Source organism: Odontomachus brunneus, unplaced genomic scaffold (assembly GCF_010583005.1).
Source record: "Odontomachus brunneus isolate Ranch 3 - 2012 unplaced genomic scaffold, Obru_v1 Obru_scaffold_031, whole genome shotgun sequence".
Lineage (NCBI taxonomy): Eukaryota > Metazoa > Arthropoda > Insecta > Hymenoptera > Formicidae > Odontomachus > Odontomachus brunneus.
The window spans coordinates 1,538,031-1,558,337 of NW_022639481.1; the positions used below are offsets into that span (position 1 = coordinate 1,538,031).

At 31.7% G+C, this 20,307-nt stretch overlaps 3 protein-coding genes across 5 annotated transcripts; all 3 read left to right on the plus strand.

The window, feature by feature from the left end:
* The first annotated feature begins 1,572 nt into the window (after positions 1-1,572).
* LOC116843316 lies at positions 1,573-10,758 on the plus strand. Of its 3 annotated transcripts, XM_032813662.1 has the most exons (16): positions 1,573-1,715; positions 2,099-2,264; positions 2,521-2,575; positions 2,769-3,040; positions 3,251-3,415; positions 3,484-3,616; positions 5,077-5,243; positions 6,377-6,992; positions 7,431-7,819; positions 7,960-8,167; positions 8,338-8,508; positions 8,671-8,785; positions 8,867-9,289; positions 9,456-9,625; positions 9,711-9,951; positions 10,415-10,605. In XM_032813662.1, exons 2-16 carry the CDS (start codon positions 2,206-2,208, stop codon positions 10,603-10,605), a joined length of 3,375 nt encoding a protein of 1,124 aa, XP_032669553.1. In that variant the 5' UTR covers positions 1,573-1,715; positions 2,099-2,205. The 3 variants fall into 3 exon arrangements, with proteins under 3 accessions (XP_032669553.1, XP_032669551.1, XP_032669554.1); XM_032813660.1 differs by having other exon boundaries at positions 6,377-7,819; positions 10,415-10,758; XM_032813663.1 differs by lacking the exons at positions 1,573-1,715; positions 2,099-2,264 and adding an exon at positions 2,309-2,339 and having other exon boundaries at positions 10,415-10,758.
* A 2,140-nt stretch (positions 10,759-12,898) lies between these two features.
* LOC116843323 (complex I intermediate-associated protein 30, mitochondrial) lies at positions 12,899-14,458 on the plus strand. The gene is made up of 2 exons (XM_032813676.1): positions 12,899-13,565; positions 13,798-14,458. The coding sequence occupies exons 1-2, from the start codon at positions 13,198-13,200 to the stop codon at positions 14,318-14,320; spliced, it is 891 nt and encodes a 296-aa protein (XP_032669567.1). The 5' UTR covers positions 12,899-13,197; the 3' UTR covers positions 14,321-14,458.
* Positions 14,459-14,917: 459 nt separating this feature from the next.
* Positions 14,918-19,802, plus strand: LOC116843318 (polyribonucleotide nucleotidyltransferase 1, mitochondrial). Its single transcript, XM_032813667.1, has 7 exons — positions 14,918-15,117; positions 15,828-16,748; positions 17,188-17,361; positions 17,611-17,807; positions 18,038-18,198; positions 18,360-18,671; positions 18,824-19,802. Exons 1-7 carry the CDS (start codon positions 14,963-14,965, stop codon positions 19,280-19,282), a joined length of 2,379 nt encoding a protein of 792 aa, XP_032669558.1. The 5' UTR covers positions 14,918-14,962; the 3' UTR covers positions 19,283-19,802.
* The last annotated feature ends 505 nt before the right edge of the window (positions 19,803-20,307 follow it).

Consider the following 20,307-nt stretch of genomic DNA (forward strand, 5'->3'; position numbering starts at 1 on the left):
TACTAGATCCGCTACGTGTCCCGCGTCTGTTTTAATTGCCTTATATTACATGAGACATATTTTGAATGGAAAAGCGGTATGGGGAATTATAAAATATTAATTTTTAATGGTATTTATTAATTATAATGCTTGTATTCAGCAGATAAGCTGAAAAGATAAACATATTAGTAAAAATTGCAGTAAATTAAGTTAATACAATTTTAAAAAATGATACAGATGTTTATTTGTCACCAAACCGTTCCGCTTTTCCGCGCAAATTGTGCTCCATGTAATATAAGAAGAAATAAAGTCGCGGAACAAGCGCGGAAAAATCCATTGTCACAAGTTATCACAAATTGTTCAACCTAACCGCCGTTACATTAAGATGTGTTTAAACACGTTTGGACCTGATATTTTTTTTGAATTTATATCTTGGTACCTTGGATGAAAAGACAATAGAGAAAAGTTTTGGGCCATCCGCTTTTCCGCTTTTTCAACATACGGGAAGAAATGATTCAATTCGCGGAATGCGGAAATCTAATAAGATTTTGTCTTCCGCGCTTCATGTAATGGCAATCTCACTCAAGTACTCTCCCTCTCTTTTTATCTCACTCTTGTATTTCGCTCACTCCAACGGCTATCGTCTAGTAGTGTGTACACAGTGGTTACTTTCCAACAAAAGACACAAGTCGACACCAACATCATTCTATCTTTGTTCTACATTTAGTAAGTAACAAAGATAGGATGATACTTGTGGGTGCTTTCCAATTGCAATATCCCTAGACACTTTCATGCACACGGCGACACAAGTTGCATTCCAATTGTCGTAATCGTCGACACAACACTGCACATCCGTATTCAGCTCGAGGGCTACTAGTCGGCTGTGTAAACTAGTGTTTTCTAGTGAAAATTAAAGTTAATAAGCGTAGCGACTTGAAAAGAAACTGGCATTTGCAACGTGAAGTAAATAATATCTTTTTTATTATTTAGATTTTATTATTTATTATTAAAAAATACCAAAATATAAGCATAGTTGAAAAATAATCCTAACTTTATCCGACATACATACACATTAGTACACACTTTGTTTCAATTGAATCGTGCACAACGTTACACTTTGGCCGGTATTCATAGTCAGATCTTATATTTAAGATCATGTTAAGTACTGTCTTAAGATGTTATGAACCAATCACAGAGCCGTATTCGCATCTTAAGACATTACTTAAGACAGTCTTGAAATAAGATTTGACTATGAATATTGGCCTTTGTGCATTTCTGTGTACATATGTGTCAAGATGTGTTAAGCAATTGGAAAGCAACTGGGTACTAAATAGTAACTTTCTATTAGATAATTTTAATATCGACGATATATATAAACAATGATATATTAAGCTGATATAATACTCATCAAGAAAACGTATTGTATTGATTGAATGCATCGCCGTTGATATGCATTGTCGATATTAAGATTATCTAATAGAAAGTTACTATTTAGTACGCGTATCAAGTGCACGATGTAAACCAAGCCTATATACATTATGCGTGAAACGGAACGCGGCCTATAGAACTACGGTAACCAGAGTTGAATTTTAGAACTCATCCCAGCGCGCGCAACTTTTGTGATGTCGCAGATTTAAAATCGTAGAACAGCATTGCGCTCGTCATTTCTCCTGTGAGATCCATCTGTGGGTCAACTTGTGGAGTATGCGTGAATAAACTTGCGTTATTTTTATCACGTAAGTAATTATATTTTTGCAAGCTCGTTTTTCGCAAATTGTCTTGTTTATTTTGAGCCATCGGATTTCGAGGATTTTTTTCTAAGAAAGTAAATTTCCTCTGATCTCTGGCCATTGTGCGGGACTATTCAACTCGTTCTTTGTTACGCAGTCACGTACGATGGATCATATTACGGTTTCCATAAACTGCCTTGACTCGTTTATTTCTCTTACCTGTTTGCGACATAAATTCGTTAAATTTATTTCAAGCTACGCTAAAGAATATCGGCTTTTGTAAGTCAATGAGTTTTCTGCGTTCTTTGTATTCCTCTATGTGGCTTGTATTCTTTCTGCGTAATACGTAGAGTATCAGCCACGTGTTATTCGCTTGTTGGTCTTTGCAGCATTATTGGAACAGTGTGTAGAGATTGATCAAAGAACTCATCCTTTGTGAATCTTTCTTTTTCGTATCTTCTGACAAATAGATAAAAAGTAAATCAGCATAGAAGAGATGGCGACCTTTGATGGTAGTGACTATTTGGAAGCGGAACAGACACCGGCTTTTGATAAGTGAGTATAAAATAGCAACGCATTAGTCAGTTAAGTTTGTTGCGCGCTCGCGGTACTTACGATTTGATCTATTATGTAGGACTATTTTCTTTGTGTTAGATATAACTTCATTTCTATATTATATTTAATTATATTGTCATTTTAACTATTGTTTCAACATATATTTGTATAATATATTTAGTTTATCTTATATACAGTTTTAATATTTTGAACTATACCTCTTTAACCTCTAATATTTTACTTTTTCACAAAACAGGATGAATACAGAATACAGAATATATGTGGATAATTTACCACAAGAGTTAAAGGAGGTATGTTTGAGCTGATTAATTATACGAAAGAAGAGTTTTGTAACTGTTATTTTTATAGTGTTGCTGTAAACTTTGTGCGATAGATGTTTTTAATGATAATAAAAATTAACATATTATGTATTATTTGAATAAGATATATATATTTTTCTTAGTAAAAAAAAAAAATGTATATAAATTTATAAAAATATTTAAGGATGCTATCAGACAAGTTTTTAGTCCATATGGTAAAATTACTGGGATGTTCTATTGTCCTAACGCTACATGGACTTATATTACATATGGGTCATATCGTGAGGCTGAACTTGCTATAAGAGAACTCAACAATAAAAAACCATTATATTTGAAAGTTGCACTTGCAAGAGAAAGAGCTGTAAATGGAGAATTTGAACATTCAGATATAAAAATTGAAGAGAAAGCATATATTCAGCATACAAAACCAGTGCTTATTCAGAATGTGAAACAGAAGTAAATATTATTTCTATTATTATTGAACTCTTTTTAAAGTAATAGTTATAACTAAAGCAACTTTAAAATCTGTCTTATATACTATGATTTCTTTTTTTATATTTTGGCTATTAAAATCTGGGAAATATTTTGTATATTTAATATATCATTTTTTTGAATGCTTACTACAAAATGTTCATATATATATATGTATTTTTTTTTTTATTGTAGTACATCACAGGGTGTAGGTCGTGGCTATGCAATTCGCAAACGTATTGCAGTGCCAGATATGATAGTACCACATCATGAAAATTTACAATCTTTCCCTTCATCTATGATATCTAGCCCATATGAAATTGACGATCCTTACATGAGTACAAATAAATTATGGACAAGGTTTTTATTTAAATACAATTATTAAAAGACTCTGTACTTACTGCATTTTACATAACTTAATATTTCAGAGGTTTATTGACTGTCACAGCTGATGGCAAAAGACATGTTTCACTAGGACGTGGTTATTCAATGTATGAGATTCCAGAGCCAGATCCTAGATGTGAAGATTATATTACACAAGTCTATGAATTACGAAAGAACGTATGTCATGTTTATAATGAAAAATTAATATAAAAATTTATAAATATTTTGTTCTAAATGTATGAGTTATTGAAAATATTCTTATTTATTGTTATTGTTTATTATTATTATTATTTATTCTTTTTATTCTTAATTCATGCTTTTTAACTGTGGATAGTTTTTCCAGGATGTTTTTACGTTCACAATGCTTCTTTCTCTTTTCTTTTGTTCTGTATCTGTATTCCATTCTTCTCTTCCTCTTTCCACTCTTTCTTGGACCAGCTTCATTTTTTTTTTTAATTATTTTCAGTCCTTTTCTATCTTTTTTTTCTTGTTTTGTTTACGTTCTTCTATCATATTTCAAATCTTTCATCCTTTCTCCATATATTCTACACTTCCTCTTCTTTTTGTTTGCCCAGTATTGATTTCCTCTCATTCCATTCTCACATCTACATCTTACTATCAGTGTATTAGGTTCCTGTCCTTTTTTTCCTCAATAAATATTTCGACATAACTTCCATTATTATGTTTTTGTAACTGTTGTTATATTTAGGGATTTATCTATTCTCCTTTTTCCTTTCTCTTTATTTTTTCTATAATCTCATGTGCTATCTTCTTCGGTTCCTCTTCCTCTTTTTATTTCTTTAGTAATCCTTGCTCTCTTTATAGTTTCTCTTTTTTCCCATATTTACTCTCTTAATTTTTTTTATCTTCCTCATGTATTCCATGACTATTTTCTTTTCACTTTCTGTGCCATTTCTTTATATTTATTTGCTCTTCTTACAGCTTTCACTCTTTGTCTCCTATTTTACAATATAATTCGGTAATTTTCTATCCAATCCCAGTATCCATTTTACATTATTTATCCTGTAACTTATTTTCGTTTTGCCACTCTCACGCTTCTGCTCCACATAGTGCTATTTCCCATCACATTGAACATCTTCATTCTTCTCCCATAATTATCTTTAAATAAGCTTTCCTCTATACTTCATTCTTCTTGATTATAATAGTAATTTTTCCTATTCTTTCCATTATATGTTTCTCCATTCCTTCATTTTTTGTATTATATATCCTAGATATTTTATTTCTTTTACTTCTTTTATTTCTTTTTCTTTGTTCTTCCTCTTTCCTTATCAAATATCATCAACTTCAATTTTTCTGAACTCAAAACCAATCTTGTTCATGCATTTCCTAAATCTTAACATTATTATTTTCAGTTTTTTTCTTTTTTGTTAGCAAAACAATATCTGTATATGTTAATAACCAAAATTTTTCTTTTTTATTACCATTTTTTCAGTTTGTTCCTTCCTTATTAGTTATTGAAACTATAGATATTTTAATAAAATAATGAAAAACAAAAAAGTACTTTGTTTATAACTGCTTCCATTATTTAGCATAATTAGCAATTCAACTGAATAATTTATTATTGGTTAGGGAAGAACAAAAAATTTTTAAAAAATTTATATTATTTACTTTTGCAGGGACTTTATGAATATGCTGATGATAAATTTAAAAAAGACTTGCAAAGATGCATTGTTTGTACTGCCCAAACAACAAAACATTGCGAGAAGTGTTATACTTATTATTGCGGCAAGGCCTGTCAAGTAACTCACTGGCCACGACATCAAATTGAATGCGAACGCATACCGTAAGAATATTCTAATTTTAATGTTACACACACACACACACATATATATATATATATATATATATATATATATATATCATACATACATACATACAGGGTGTCCCATTGTAAAAGATCCACCCTCATAATTCTTCAGCTAAGTATATTCAGCAAAGATGTTTCAGACAAAAGTCGGGTTCAGAGGGGGATATCTGAAGATGACCTTGACTTTAACCTTGGTCATTCTGAAAGTTATTCGAAAATCAACTTTGCTTTTTAAATAGAAACATTTATTTTTTCTTACGAAATTTTATTCTACGTAAAGAAACTAACAATTTTTGTTTGAAAAAATTTTTTTATACAATAAATTTTTTTCTAAGGTATTTACGGAAATATCTACAAAATTATTGGATTTAATAATTTTTTACTTGAATTCTACCAACTTTAGCGAAAAATAGCAAGAGATAAAAATTATCCATTTTCTTCTTATAGAGCTTTAAAAATTTTTTCAGAATTTTTTAGTTAACTTCTTAGTACTGCATTTTCTTGAAGTATTAAAAAGTTTATAAAAAATTCTCGGAGCTCTATGAGAAGAAAATAAACAATTTTTATCTCTTACCATTTTCGATAAAGTTGATAGAATTCGAGTACAAAATTATTGAAACCAATAATTTTATAGATATTTTCGTAAATATCTTAGAAAATAGAGGTTGTATAAAAATTTTTTTCAAACAAAAATTGTTAACTTCTTTACGTAGAATAAAATTCCGTAAGAAAAAAATTAATGTTTCTATTTAAAAAGCAAAGTTGACTTTCGAATAACCTTCAGAATGACCTTCAAAGTCACCTTTAGATGTCCCCCTCTGAACCTGACAACTTTTGTCTGAAACATCTTTGCTGAATACACTTGGCTGAAGAATTATGAGGGTGGATCTTTTAAAATGGGACACCCTGTGTGTGTGTACACACACACACACACACACACACAAATGTGGTGTATATTTATTATGTATGTATGCAGAGACCTTTTGTAACATGGAAACTTTTCCCCAGTGAAATAGGCAAGACGTGATACGTTAAAAATGTTTATAGTTATTTATTTGAATAGATTCTTATTAAAAATATTGTCTTGTTATGGGAGAACACTTTTATAGGGATTTGGTGGATGAGACTCCACCATTGGAGCAAGTTAAAAATGTCACAGAACAACCAAGTTCAAATAACACTCAAGTGCCAGTTAATACATTTAGCGATGTGAAGTTGCGCCGTCCTAATACACCAGCAAAAGTTCTAAATTTGAACACAAATGTACAACGGACGAACCAAACTAACGAAAATGCTAAGACTACTGATAAGTGCCATAATAATCAACTCGATAATAAGAATAATTCGTCTAAAGAGAAGATAATAAGTCAACCGGCGGTAAATGCAACAGCAAGCAATAAAATTCCGCAAAATTTTAATAGATATAATGCTAGCGAAAATATTGATCAGACTAAGAAAAACGATCAGTTTTCGACAACAGCCAATCATACTCGCCAAAATTATACTCATGGTTATAAAAATGATTCTACAAACAAGACTTGTCCTGACAAAGAAATCAATAAGAGTGATAATATAAGAGATAAATTTAATAACGTTAGTAGAAGTTATTCTCATCAAAAAGGTAAATTCCAGAACAATAGGAATGGATCCCAGAACGATAGAAAAGCATCATGTAACCAAAGAGAAACTACCACCACCATCAACAAACAGGAACAGAAACTATCTGTAAGTATTGTTGCTACGGATGAAGGTTTAGATTTTCGAAAAGATACCTACTTGTCAAAAACAAACTTTAAAGATGTAGAGATTATTGTACCGTTGGATAATAATGAGTATTGGGTATATAAAGTTGAAGATACGAATGCACGTAACGATCTAACAACGAAGTTGCAAGACGTTGCGAAAAATTCTCATAACGTGCAGCCAGTAATCGGCGACGTTTATGGTGTGTTGTATAAAACTATTTGGCACAGGGCTATGATAGTATCTTTGAATCCTCTGAGGGTTCATTTCATAGATTCTGGAAAGGATGAAATATTAGAAAAAAATACTGAAATCAGAGATATACAAAACCTTACTAATGTTCCGAGATTTGCTAGAAAAATTCGCGTTGAAGACATGAATGCTAAGAATCTACTTCACGGTGATAAAATTTCTGTTAAGATGTTATCTATGGACGCCGAGAAGACAATGGCAGTAGAAATAAAAGAGCTATCAGATAATGTAGCTACATGCGCAATTAAAGATTCACCACGGTTGAGCAATCCAAATAATTCAACAGTGAAAGCACCGCAGGAAATATCGTCACCGAATACTAGGGAAACGCCGGCTACTCAACTGTGCAATATTTTAGACTCTTTCGCTGATTTATTAACTGAAAATGCAGTTCCTGAGCTAACAATCTCTGGTATAATACAAATCTTCGAGTGTATGCAAAAAAATATTTACACCGCGACTTTGATCCCAGATGATTTCACTAACAACATGGACAAGATTATAAACTACTTACCAGAAGTATGTAAAAAAATGACAGAAGCTACTTCAAACTACAAGTAAGTATATGTACATTTTGCAATTTTCTTATGTTTTTTTTTTTATTTGTCACTATTTATATTTATGTGCCCTTTTTATGAAATAGTTGAGTAATTTTGGATGAGAATAAATTCCTCACTGTAAATTTGGGTTCTTCTAGGCCTAAAGTGGGAGATTTGGTTTGCGGTGAAATTGAGAATGGCGTATGGTATCGAGGATATGTAACATCGTCATTACCTGACTTACGTGTAGCAGTAGTGGACGAAGCAAGAATTTCGCCAGCCATTAGAGCTTTACCGTGTCCTAAAGAGTTTTTAAATATTTGCACGTACGGAGTAACCTGTGAAGTGATCAATGCTAAAATGCAGGTAAATTTAAGTACTTTTCATTTATTTAAGTACTCAACACACCATAAACGTCGTCGATTACTAGCTTATTATGTATATATAGTACATACATCTACGTTTGATCAATTATGCATTATTATACTTCGATCATGAACATTATCTAATTTTTATTTTCTGTTGAATGTTTCAAGGCGGATGAAGTATACAACTTTATCGGAGTCGTAAAGAAACATGATATAAAGCAGGGTAGTTTCAAAATAAAAATAAAGAAAGATGATGAATTCATAGAAGCTACGATAAAGCCATGGCAACATATAATAAAGTCGATTCCCGCTTTAGCCGAATTAAAGAATGGATCTAAGGTTTGATTGCATTTTGCAAATATTAACTTAATAGTAGAATTTAAAAGAGATAAAAATTTATTTTTAATTATATTTAATATATATTTTTTCACATTTTTTTAAATTATCCATATCGTGATAGATTGAAATCAACTTTATCGCTTTTTAATGCAATTATTTCAGATATGCCTCATCAATTATCGAAATCAATATATTATGTTCGCAAATTCTCTGGACAAATCGGAAGTGGAATATACTAACGATATTAATCAACGTGTTGCACATTGCTCACAAAAGGGTGTGTAAGAAATAATCGATTAAGTAATATGAGTTAACAATAAAGCAATAATGACAAATTATTTCATCTGTTTGATTATAGCACCACATCTTTCTAAGCCTCCAAGCATTGGACAAATGGTAATCGCGCCGTATATGGATGGAAATAAATATCGCGCGATGGTCACGAAACTACAAGATAACACGGCGACAATCGTGTACGTCGATTTCGGGAATTTTACGGATATCAACGTGAACGAACTGCAAGAAATATCAGATGATTTGGCAGTTAAACGAAGTTGTTCAGGAAGGCTAGTCTTAAAGGATGTTCCTCACGATGTGCCAATGTCAGCAGAAGTTGATGCTTACTTGCGCGACTTGGTCGGCAGAGAAGAATCTTTAGTATGCACATATGATAACGGATCGTTCAAGAATGGAGTATACTTGACAACTGACACCGGAGAAAGTGTTAACGACAAAATAAAGGAGCTACTGATACCGAGTTGGAAAAAAGATAATTATGACGGTAATTAGTCGTAAAAAATATGAGAAAGTGATGTCAAAAATTTTATACATTGAATAGTTTTCCACAAAGTTTCACAATTTGAACAATTTAAAATTCCGCATGCACGGAGTTCACTTTATTTTACGAAAAATAAAATACAAGTTCCTTACCTCTTTGTCTGTTACAGATAAAACGTGCTATATGATAAATGACATAAGTATTGCTCCTATGGGAAAAGTAGGCGATACGGTCGAAGCGTTGGTATTACATTTATCAGATATTAAAAACTTGTCATTTATGATGAGTCCTTTCGATCTTGATTTAATAACTCACGTCATTAACGATATGTCTGGATTGGTAAATATGTTTAAAAACAACGAAAATAAGACCAAGTAATTACATCGTTATCTATGTATTATATGTGGTAATATTTTATACACAGATACAAGAATATTGCGAAAAAACGGAGTACTATATACCAAGAAAGCAGGAATTATGTTTGGCATTGTACGATGGAACATGGTATCGCGCACTATGTCTCGATCCACACGGATCCTCAACGGAATGTGAGATTTTCTTCATAGACTATGGGAATGTAGATATAGTGGAACATAAAAACGTAAGACAGATGCCTGAAACCTTTATTAGGCCTGCAGCAATGGCAAATATCTGTTCAGTTATCAGTGAGTATTCGTTGAGTATGGTCTCGGTTTTCTTACATGGTGACAGTCGCTATAAGAAATTGATAGTTTATATGAAAATATACAGGGTGTCCCGCGTAAGACGTGCCAAAAGAAAAATATAAGTAAAACAGATAAAAGTGAACAAAAATTGTAGAGGTCATTTTTCAAACAACCACGTAAAATTTCGAGATATTAATTAAAATAGTTGGGCATATGAGTGCGGCGACGCAGCAGGCGGGACATACGGCTCGCCGTGGCCGGCGAAGAAAATGGACGAGCGCACACGTACACGGACGCACACACGGAGCTACTTATATTTTTCTTTTGCCACGTCTTAACGCGGGACACCCTATATATTATACTTTATAAAGTTTTATTTCAAAAGACCAAAATTTAGTTTTATATTATTTAGTATATGTGACGATTCTTTGTTACTGAGATATGTATGAATTGTTTATTGTAGATTTAGCGCCAGTTGACAGTGCTGGTAACTATTCGACTGCTGTTCAACAAAAAGTATCGGAACTGGTGACGATAAATTCGCCTGTGCAAATCAAAATCGTAGAGTTTCTAGACAGCGGTGAATATAAAGTCGAGTTACCAAAAATTCGTGCCACATTAGAGCAGGCGGGTCTTGTACCATCTTCGTTTTAAAATTTTTATTTATATATGCTTTTAAGTATTTAGATTTTGTAACTTACAACATATATACTGCAAAACAGTTTTGTTCATAAACCCCATTTATTACCATAAATCTATATTTAAAATCTATATAAATAATATATATATATATATAATTAAGATTGATCTTTTTTTGTTTTACTTAGTATTTTAGTTTGACTTTGAGATTTTAAAGCTAGGAATGTTACTGATATTATTCCATGCAAATATTATGTTATTTTCATCTTTTATATTTTATATAGCAAAAAACATCCACAGTGTTGCTCTCGATAAACGATATATATTAAAAGTTAAATATTTTAATAAACTAAAGTTAAATTTTGATATTAATTTATCAATTATTTGAAATTATTTTGTCTCAGCATATAGATCATAGTATTGCAAAAAACATGCAATAGTTGCATATTTTAGTATGCAATAGTCACTAAACATAAAAGGAATGAAGTTTCAAGACATTTTTTATTTTATAATAAAAAATATATCTTAATTTGAGGAGGACATAGTGATTGTTTTTTAACAGCCATTATCATGTTTTGCAGTTAGTAACGAGATAGTTTTATTTTTTTGGACTATTATGATTGAAATGATAGTGAAAAATTATATAAAAATTTATTTTATATGTGTATATATATATATATGTATGTATGTATGTATGTATGTATGTATATCTTTAATTTGCTATATTAATAAATTTTGTGTTTAATTCATTTCTCCATTATTTTTCTTTGTTTTTAATGACAATTATTTATGAATAAAATATCAATATCACTGATTAATTTTATCCTACTTTATTTGTATTGTATATCTTTTGAAATTTGTTTTATATCAGTAATATATATACGCGCGCGCGCGTGTGTGTAATAAAATAACATACACACACATGTGTGATTTTGAAGCACAGAATTAAATTTATTTTTTAGTTTTTTTAATTTCCCTTTTTGTAACATGTTTTTTTCATTTTGCATGTTTAAATTTGTTCCTAATACAGTTAAAAGAATACGTCTCATTTTCTCGTTGCTTGTTTTAGCGAAAGGCTTGTTTTTTTCATAATTGTATACATCACACACAGATGTCTATACTAAACTAGATTGCTAACAGGCTATAGTGTTGCCAGGTGGTTGAAAAATTAGGTAGTAGATAGCATACTAAAAAGCGATAGATTTGAAATTTAAAGCGGTAGATCTTTTATTTTAGAAGTTTCGTAAAATATAAGACAAAACTGATATTTAATAAAAAAAATATTCTAATTACGAAATAATACGAATACCTAAAATACCTAAAACAACTTAATAGCAAAACAAAGAGAAATTATATTTATAGTAAAAAGTGTACTCGTAATTTTTTCTGTAATTCTAATTTAGTCTCACTGAATATCACAAATTTTGTATAAAACTGGTACCTTGTACTCTCCCTCTCTTTTTATCTCATTCTTGTATTTCGCTCACTCCAATGGCTATCGTCTAGTAGTTGCACACAGTGGGTACTTTCCAGTTACGTTTTGTATGTTACACAAAACCAGTTTATTGGTTGTATATTATCTTACAAGATATTTCAGATAATATGTGACCAATAAACTAGTTTTGTGTACGTATGTGTCAAGATGTGTTAAGCAATTGGAAAGCATCCAGCATGTGTTTCTGAACCCAGCTATAGATATCTGTGACCAAATGGTATCGTAGTCACAAAACGAAAAAACGCCTCAACTCTTCTCCACCAACATTACCTATACAAAACATATATATTCTCGAATTTCTTAATAACTCCAAACTAAACCTATAGAACCCTTTGGGTGCTTTCCAATTGCTTAACACATCTTGACACACACGTACACAAAATCAGTTTATTAGTCACATATTATCAAAAATATCTTGTAAGATAATATGCAACCAATAAACTGGTTTTGTGTAACAAAGTGTACGCAACTGGTAAGCACCCATTATATATCCTTATTAAGCATAAACTCCAACTTAATACTTGCGGTGCGTTCGGAGAGCACGATACTAACGCTACCGCGTTCTTCTATCTTTATCGCTCCTTAGATATACAACAAGGATATAATAGCTGCGTTCAGCAGAGAAAGCTGCTTTGCAACTATTGTAAAATTCGTGAATCTGATTGGTACATGCTCTTGGATTTAACCAAAATTAAGAGCATATTCCAATCAGATTCACGAATTTTACAACAGTTGCAAAGCAGCTTCCTCTGCTGAATGCAACCAATGACATGATAGCACTAAATAGCGCTAATAGCGAGCTCCCCGAACGCACCTATTGTAAAAGGGCACCGAATTAGGCCTGCAACCAGAGAAAGAGAAAGAGAGAGAGGAGAGAGAGAGAGAGAGAAAGAGAGAGAGAGAGTATCAACAATTGGAAAGTTTTGCTGAGCATAGTTAAATGCAGTTATAACATAAAAGGAACAGATACTTGAATTAATTGCTATATAATTATATATATATATATTTCATGTATATATTAGAGTACTCGTGTGCCAGAAATACGGTATAAAATTAACCTCAAATAAAAATATAGAATAATTACTGCTTTTTGAATATAGTCTTACACAAAAATGAATACACGAATATTAACAAAAATATTAAGAAATGCCGCGATTGGTAGAAGAAAACTCCATATAACAAATTTATCGAATTTTTATGAACGAGATCCAAAAGCAGGTTGTAAAATTATATATGATAGACCACCAGTAGAACAGGATCTAAATGTTTTTCAAAGAATACACGAGGGATATCGACAGTTCAAAGAGGAGTTCGGTATTTTTATGAAGGAAGTGAAAGAACATTTTCAAATGGACCCAATATTATTGTACAGACCAAATGAAGTTGATGTTGTATGGCGATTCAAAGATGATCCCAAATCACTGGATAAATGGATTCTTACTTGTGACAGCGATTATGAACAAGGTTTTTCAACAGCCAAGTAAGTACAAATAATATGCAACAAGTAATAGGTAATAATAGTCTTAGCAGTAAAAGAAGAGTATATTTATATATTTTAGCACAGACTCATATAGATCATTTATATGGATAGTATTATATTTTGGAATACTTTTAAATGCAATACTATAATTATTTTGGAAACTAAATAGTACAAACCATATAAATTTCTTAATCAATTATATATTAATAGCTCACTATTGTTACTCTCCTAGATTGGAAATATCTTCTACTGGCACTGGTGTATTTTCTGGTATATTGAGCTCTCGCTTGCCTAAAGATGGCAAAATAAAATATGCTGGTTACTGCAATATTACCACAACACCTAAATACAAGTCTTTTAAACGTGAAATTCGTCACGACTGGACACCATACACTCATCTCATCTTTCGTGTTAGAGGAGATGGAAGAAATTATGTAATAAATCTCAACACTTCTGGCATGTTTGACTTGAGTTGGAATGACATGTATCAATATGTACTCTATACCAGAGGTGGACCCTATTGGCAATATATCAAGATTCCATTCTCCAAGTTTGTGTTTACAAGTAAAGGCAGAGTGCAAGACCGACAGGTCCCGATCGAATTGCACGAGATAAAAAATCTTGGTATTACATTAGCGGATGATATTCCCGGCCATTTTAGATTGGAAATAGATTATATAGGTTTAGAGTGTGATAACTACAACGAAGAAGAAACTGCTTATGAAGGCTATGATCAAACAGGAATTAGGTTTTAATTTATATGGTAAAAAGATCGTATAATATATATGATAATGATGATGTAAAAATGTGATGTTATCTCTTGTATAGTACAGTAGTATAAGAAGAGATATTGTAACATGTAAATAATAAATTTATACTTAAAAGACTTTAAAGACTTGAATGTAGAACAACGTGCAAGCAGCAATCGTAAGACTACTTCAGATTTTATTTCTGCAATATTGCTGGCTGCACTAGCTTGTACCAGTTTTCTTTTTTCTACCAGATTTTAACTATATACTTGTTTTTTTTTTAAGTCCTTCAGTAATAAAAAAATCTGTTTTTTGTTTCGTTTTCTTTATTTGCAAATTTGTTTTCTTATTTGAAAATTTTACACACAAAGTATGCCGCAACCATCATTCACCGGGCTCTATTCACAGAATGAAATTTCAACACAGCCTAAAGCCCATCTACAATGCAGTAAACAGTAAAAAGTAAGAACAAGAAATGGACCAATCATAGTTGATTATTCTTCTCACATTCGACTGCGATTGATCAATTTCTTACTCTTACTTTCTATTTCTTACTATTCACTACCATTGTAGAATGGGCTTTAAGCGACCAAGGTGATGGTTTGAGATGTTTGTAGAGATACTTTTACGTGCAAACCGCCATCAGAGATGATTGTGTACATGACTTCTAGGTTATCAAGATATCATAAACCAGTATTACTAGCTTGTAGGAATTTATGTAAAAATGGAAATGTATTCTATATTAAATTTCGTAAATCATTTCACACGAACGTTGGTACAGAAATTATCAAATTATCTGATGGGTGAGAATTCCACATTTATATATCTTAACCTATATATCCAAGCACGTGTTGATTATACATTATAATGATTATATCACATTATATTTTTTGTTGAAATTCGTATAATTGAAGGCGATTTATAGCGATTATTTGGTACATACCAGGTTATCTTTGGGCTAGTTTACATAAAAAATTTAATATATGTACTACATATATATACAATATAAATGTCTAAAATACATTGTAGACATCTCATAGATATTTGGATATCTCTGGGATATATTTTGAACATTTGTACTATATGAATATTTAATACATGTATCAAACATTTAATATAAGCTTTCCCAATGACAAACTGATATATACCAAATGATCACCAAAAATTGCTTTTATTACACTTACAATTGTTTGAGAGAAAATGCTTTGCTTTTCTTGTTTTTCTTATACATGTTTGAGCGGAACTGTGATAATGGTCATTATCTTCATAAGTCAAGATGATAATGTCTAAATTAAATGAAATTTAGCACATTCAAATTATAAATGTTATACTAGTACAAAATTTTATATAGATTATGTGTATACACATATATTTTAAATTTATATATTCTATTCTGTATAATTTCGATTTTTTGACCTATTTAATCTGGAAGAAAATAATCTTATTTTGTAGTCTAAACAGGAAATTTTGGCATTGATGCCCTTAATTGACACATACATTTTCACATATTTAGGAAACAACTCAGCTTGTCTACAGGCAAATATGCACGCTTTGCTGATGGCAGTGCGATAGCTACTTTGGGAGATACCTCTGTTATGGTCACAGCAGTTAGTAAAAAGGAAATATTAGCCAATTCTAACTTTCTCCCACTTACTGTGGACTACAAGCAAAAAGCAGCAGCAGCTGGACGGATACCAACAAATTTTCTACGAAGAGAACTTGGACCAACTGAACATGAAATCCTCACAAGCAGATTCATTGATCGCTCCATAAGGCCATTGTTTCCAGAAGGATACTCTTCTGAAACTCACGTAATGTGCAACATGTTAGCTATTGATGGCATTCATGATCCTGATGTAATAGCCATTAATGGTGCCTCTGCGGCGCTCAGTGTTTCTGATATACCATGGAATGGTCCTGTAGGTGCTGTTAGAATCGGAATGATCAACAATGACATTTTGATCAACCCTACTAGACATCAAATTCAAAACAGCATATTGAATATCATTATCACTGCAGCGAAGCAAAATTTAATCATTATGATGGAGGGTTCAGCTAATGAAATATTGGAACAAGACCTGAGGAAGGCGATAAAGTGCGGCGTAAAGGAGTGCCAAAACATCGTGGCCGCAATAATGAAATTGCAAAAGACGCATGGCAAGGCAAAGAGACAAGTTGAGATAAACACGCAACAGCAAGACGACAATCTGGCCAATTCAGTGAAAGAACTTTCGGAAGCAAAACTGCGGGATATATTTTGCAATTACGAGCACGATAAAATCTCCAGAGATAATGCGATCAACGATCTTAGGAATAATATTGTAGAAACATTGAAAAATAATAATGCGGATTTGGACGTTAGATTGGCGGAAAATATTTACGCAAAACTCACTAAGGATGTTTTCAGATCACTAGTATTTGAGAAGAATGTCAGGTATTTATAAGTTATATTGTAACTATTAAGCGGGAGTATCAATGATATCTATTAAAAAAGAAAATATATGTCGAATTATAATGTTAGATGTGGACAAAAAATAGAAATGATTCTTGTAATTTACCGCGTAAAAGATTTTCATCAACAAAATTGCTTTAATTTGATTTAACAAATCTGTAAGATATCTTGGATTCATTGCTTTTACTGTAATATTTATTTAGACTATGTTTGCGTACGCGATTTGTTGAAAAAGTTAAAAATATATTATGTTATAAGCTCTAACGAATTTTAGGACCATTTATATGGACTAAAGCTAGATGTGAGCAATGAGAATTCTCCGCGTGTGGTTATTTTCGTTTTCCTGGATACAGTTCACAATTTCTGACATATTGTCGACTTTTAAGTGATCATACAAATATTTGAGACTAATAATTTGCAGATGTGATGGACGTTCGTTGCACCGCATACGTAACATATCGTGTCAAGTGGATCTCTTCAACCCTCTGCATGGTTCGGCTGTATTTCAGAGAGGTCAAACACAAGTTATGTGCACTGTGACCTTGGACTCCTTGGAAAGCACGCTTAAGATGGATGCTGTTTCAATGTTAATCAGGTATACACCTCGTGGAACAATTAGGTTTCGTTTGCTTTTTTATGCGTTTATTTGGTAGTCAATGCTGTTTTACTAGCTATATTATAGAATAGCGTGACATGTTATTGATGTAGGAAGATTTAGTTTTAAGATATACAATCATACATTAAAAAAAGGAAAATTTCATATGTGCAAATATACACGCGTGCTTACATTTGGAGGCAATTTGTTCACGGCAAACGCTTCATGTATGAATTGTCATTTTTGCAGCGGTATGAAGGAGAGGAATTTCTTTCTCCATTATGAATTTCCGCCTTACGCGACAAATGAAATAGGAAGCCGCGGGAGTCGGGTGCGTCGTCGCGAAATGGGACACGGCGCCTTAGCGGAGAGAGCCTTACGGCCGATTATTCCCAAAGATTATCCTTTCACTATAAGACTAACTAGCGATGTATTAGAATCAAATGGTAAGTTTGCTCGACGTACAAATTGTAACATAAAACATGTTCAAAGTAATGTTCTCGGATCTTCTCTTTGTTTTCTTCAGAATTTAATCTATTTTCATGTACTTCTCTCAGTTCTTATAGTTTCTATTAATTGGTAAATGCAAAATTTGCACTGCTCAGAGTTTTATTGCAATTTTTTAAAAGTATGACGATTAAAAAATTATATAATATTTCATATTTTACAAAAATAGGTTCTTCCTCTATGGCCACTGTCTGCGGTGGGAGTTTAGCACTGCTTGATGCAGGCGTACCGATATCTTCGTCAGCTGCAGGTGTGGCTATCGGCCTGATGACGAAATATAATAAAGATAAAACAGATATCGAGGATTACAAAATATTAATCGACATATTGGTAAATATTTTTGTACTTAGAAGATTAGGACAGCTGTTAGATCATTTAATAATTGAATAGTTAAATAGCTCTTTATATTTTTAGCTGGCTTCAGATCGACATAGTTTAAATTGGGTGATTTAATCTCAACGATTGATTATATATTTTCCGTTTGCTCGCAGGGAATAGAAGATTACCTCGGAGATATGGACTTTAAAATAGCAGCTACCAAGCGCGGATTTACTGCCTTGCAGGCCGACATAAAGATACCGGGGGTTCCATTAAAGATCATAATGGAATGTATGCATCATGCGAAAACTGCTACAATGGAAATTATTAAGATAATGAACAAAGTGATAAGTACACCACAACAGACTAGAAAGGACAAGATGCCGGTGCTTGATAATTTGGAAGTACCAATCTATCAGAGAGGAAAGTTCCTCGGAGTTGGCGGAATGAATCTGAAGAAGATACTTTTAGAGACGGGAGTACACGTAAGTTATTTTAATTTCTAATTATATAAAAAGAAATTATAGAAGATTATATAAAAAGAAGTATAAAAAACAATTTTTCTGTATTAGATAGTGTCACTTAATATTTTTAAAATTTAAAGTGTACTAAAATTCTTTATGATACTTGATTTTAGATATATCCGATCGACGACAACATCTACTCTATATTCGCACCGAACGAAGATGCTATGGTCGAAGCTAAGGATATGATAGATCAGATTTTGCAAAAAAATAATGAGCCGACTTTGGAGTTTGGTGCCATTTATACCGCGAGAATAATGGAAATTCGCGAAATCGGAGTTATGGTAACGCTGCATCCCAACATGGTACCGGTGTTACTGTCCAATTCGCAATTGGATCAACGCAAGATTCATCATCCTAGCGCTCTGAACCTCCACGTTGGCCAAGAGATACAAGTTAAATATTTCGGACGTGATCCTGTATCCGGGCAGATCAGGATATCGCGAAAAGTGTTGCAAGAGCCGATTTTAATTCAGAGGACTTTACATCACGATAAGAAAATATCGAAAAAGACGGAAGTATTAGATAAGGCGGAAATATCGGAAAATACGGAAACGGCGGAAAAAGCGTGAAAATTTGAATTCAATAATATGTTGAATGACACTATTGATGAGATACTATTTAGGATCCCGTTATTTTTCAGAAGTTCGCGTAGTTTGAGGAATTTATGTGTTGACGTTGTTTTGGAAATTATTTAAAATATTCTTATTATTTCTAATATTAATGTTAATAGAGAAATAATAAGAAATTTTAATCAGCATGGATGATAATTACTTGCAAAATATAATTCACAATAATTTTGCAGAAATATATCACACTGCAGATTTAATTTTTCCTGTAATTTTTTATTATCATTCATGGAACTTCATTTGAAATCCCATAGCATCTCTCGATGGTACCATGCATGTCAGTCATTCTGAAGTTACATTGTAGAAAAGTAATAACTGTACATATTTTCACAAAAACTGGATACTATTTTTAAATATAGTTTCTAGCTATAATTCCAGCTGTAAATTATTTGTTGGATTCTAAATTTTTTGTATGATGTAATTGTTAAAAACACAAACACGAAAGTATTACAAATAAAATATTTAACGTGTTGATTCATTTACCCCTATTCTTGCATGCATTCAGTCTCATGATATCAGTCATTTATGAGAAATTTTTAGCAGGTTATAAATGTTATACATATTAAAAAGTGCACATTTTATGTAAAAGATAACTTATAAAATAATATAAACTAGCGAAATAGATTTTATTAAAAATAGTCGAGAAAAAATTTAATATTTTCGAGCCGCACTCTTTCTTATCTTCTTTCACGTTAAATTTACTAAAGATAAAAACTCTTATCTATAGAGAATGACTCGTTTCTGGCTATTATCTTTTCGCAAAAAGCAATATAAAAGATGAAATAAGATATATCTTTACAGTAGAAGATAAATGATAAATTTATATCGTTCAGCATTATATTTCATAAATATTTTTTAATAGATAAATTTATTATAAATGTTTTCATAAGAACATGCAAAACTATTATTTATTAGTAAACTTTATCGGTCCTTAATGATATTTTATCAGTAAGAATTGTAGTATTATT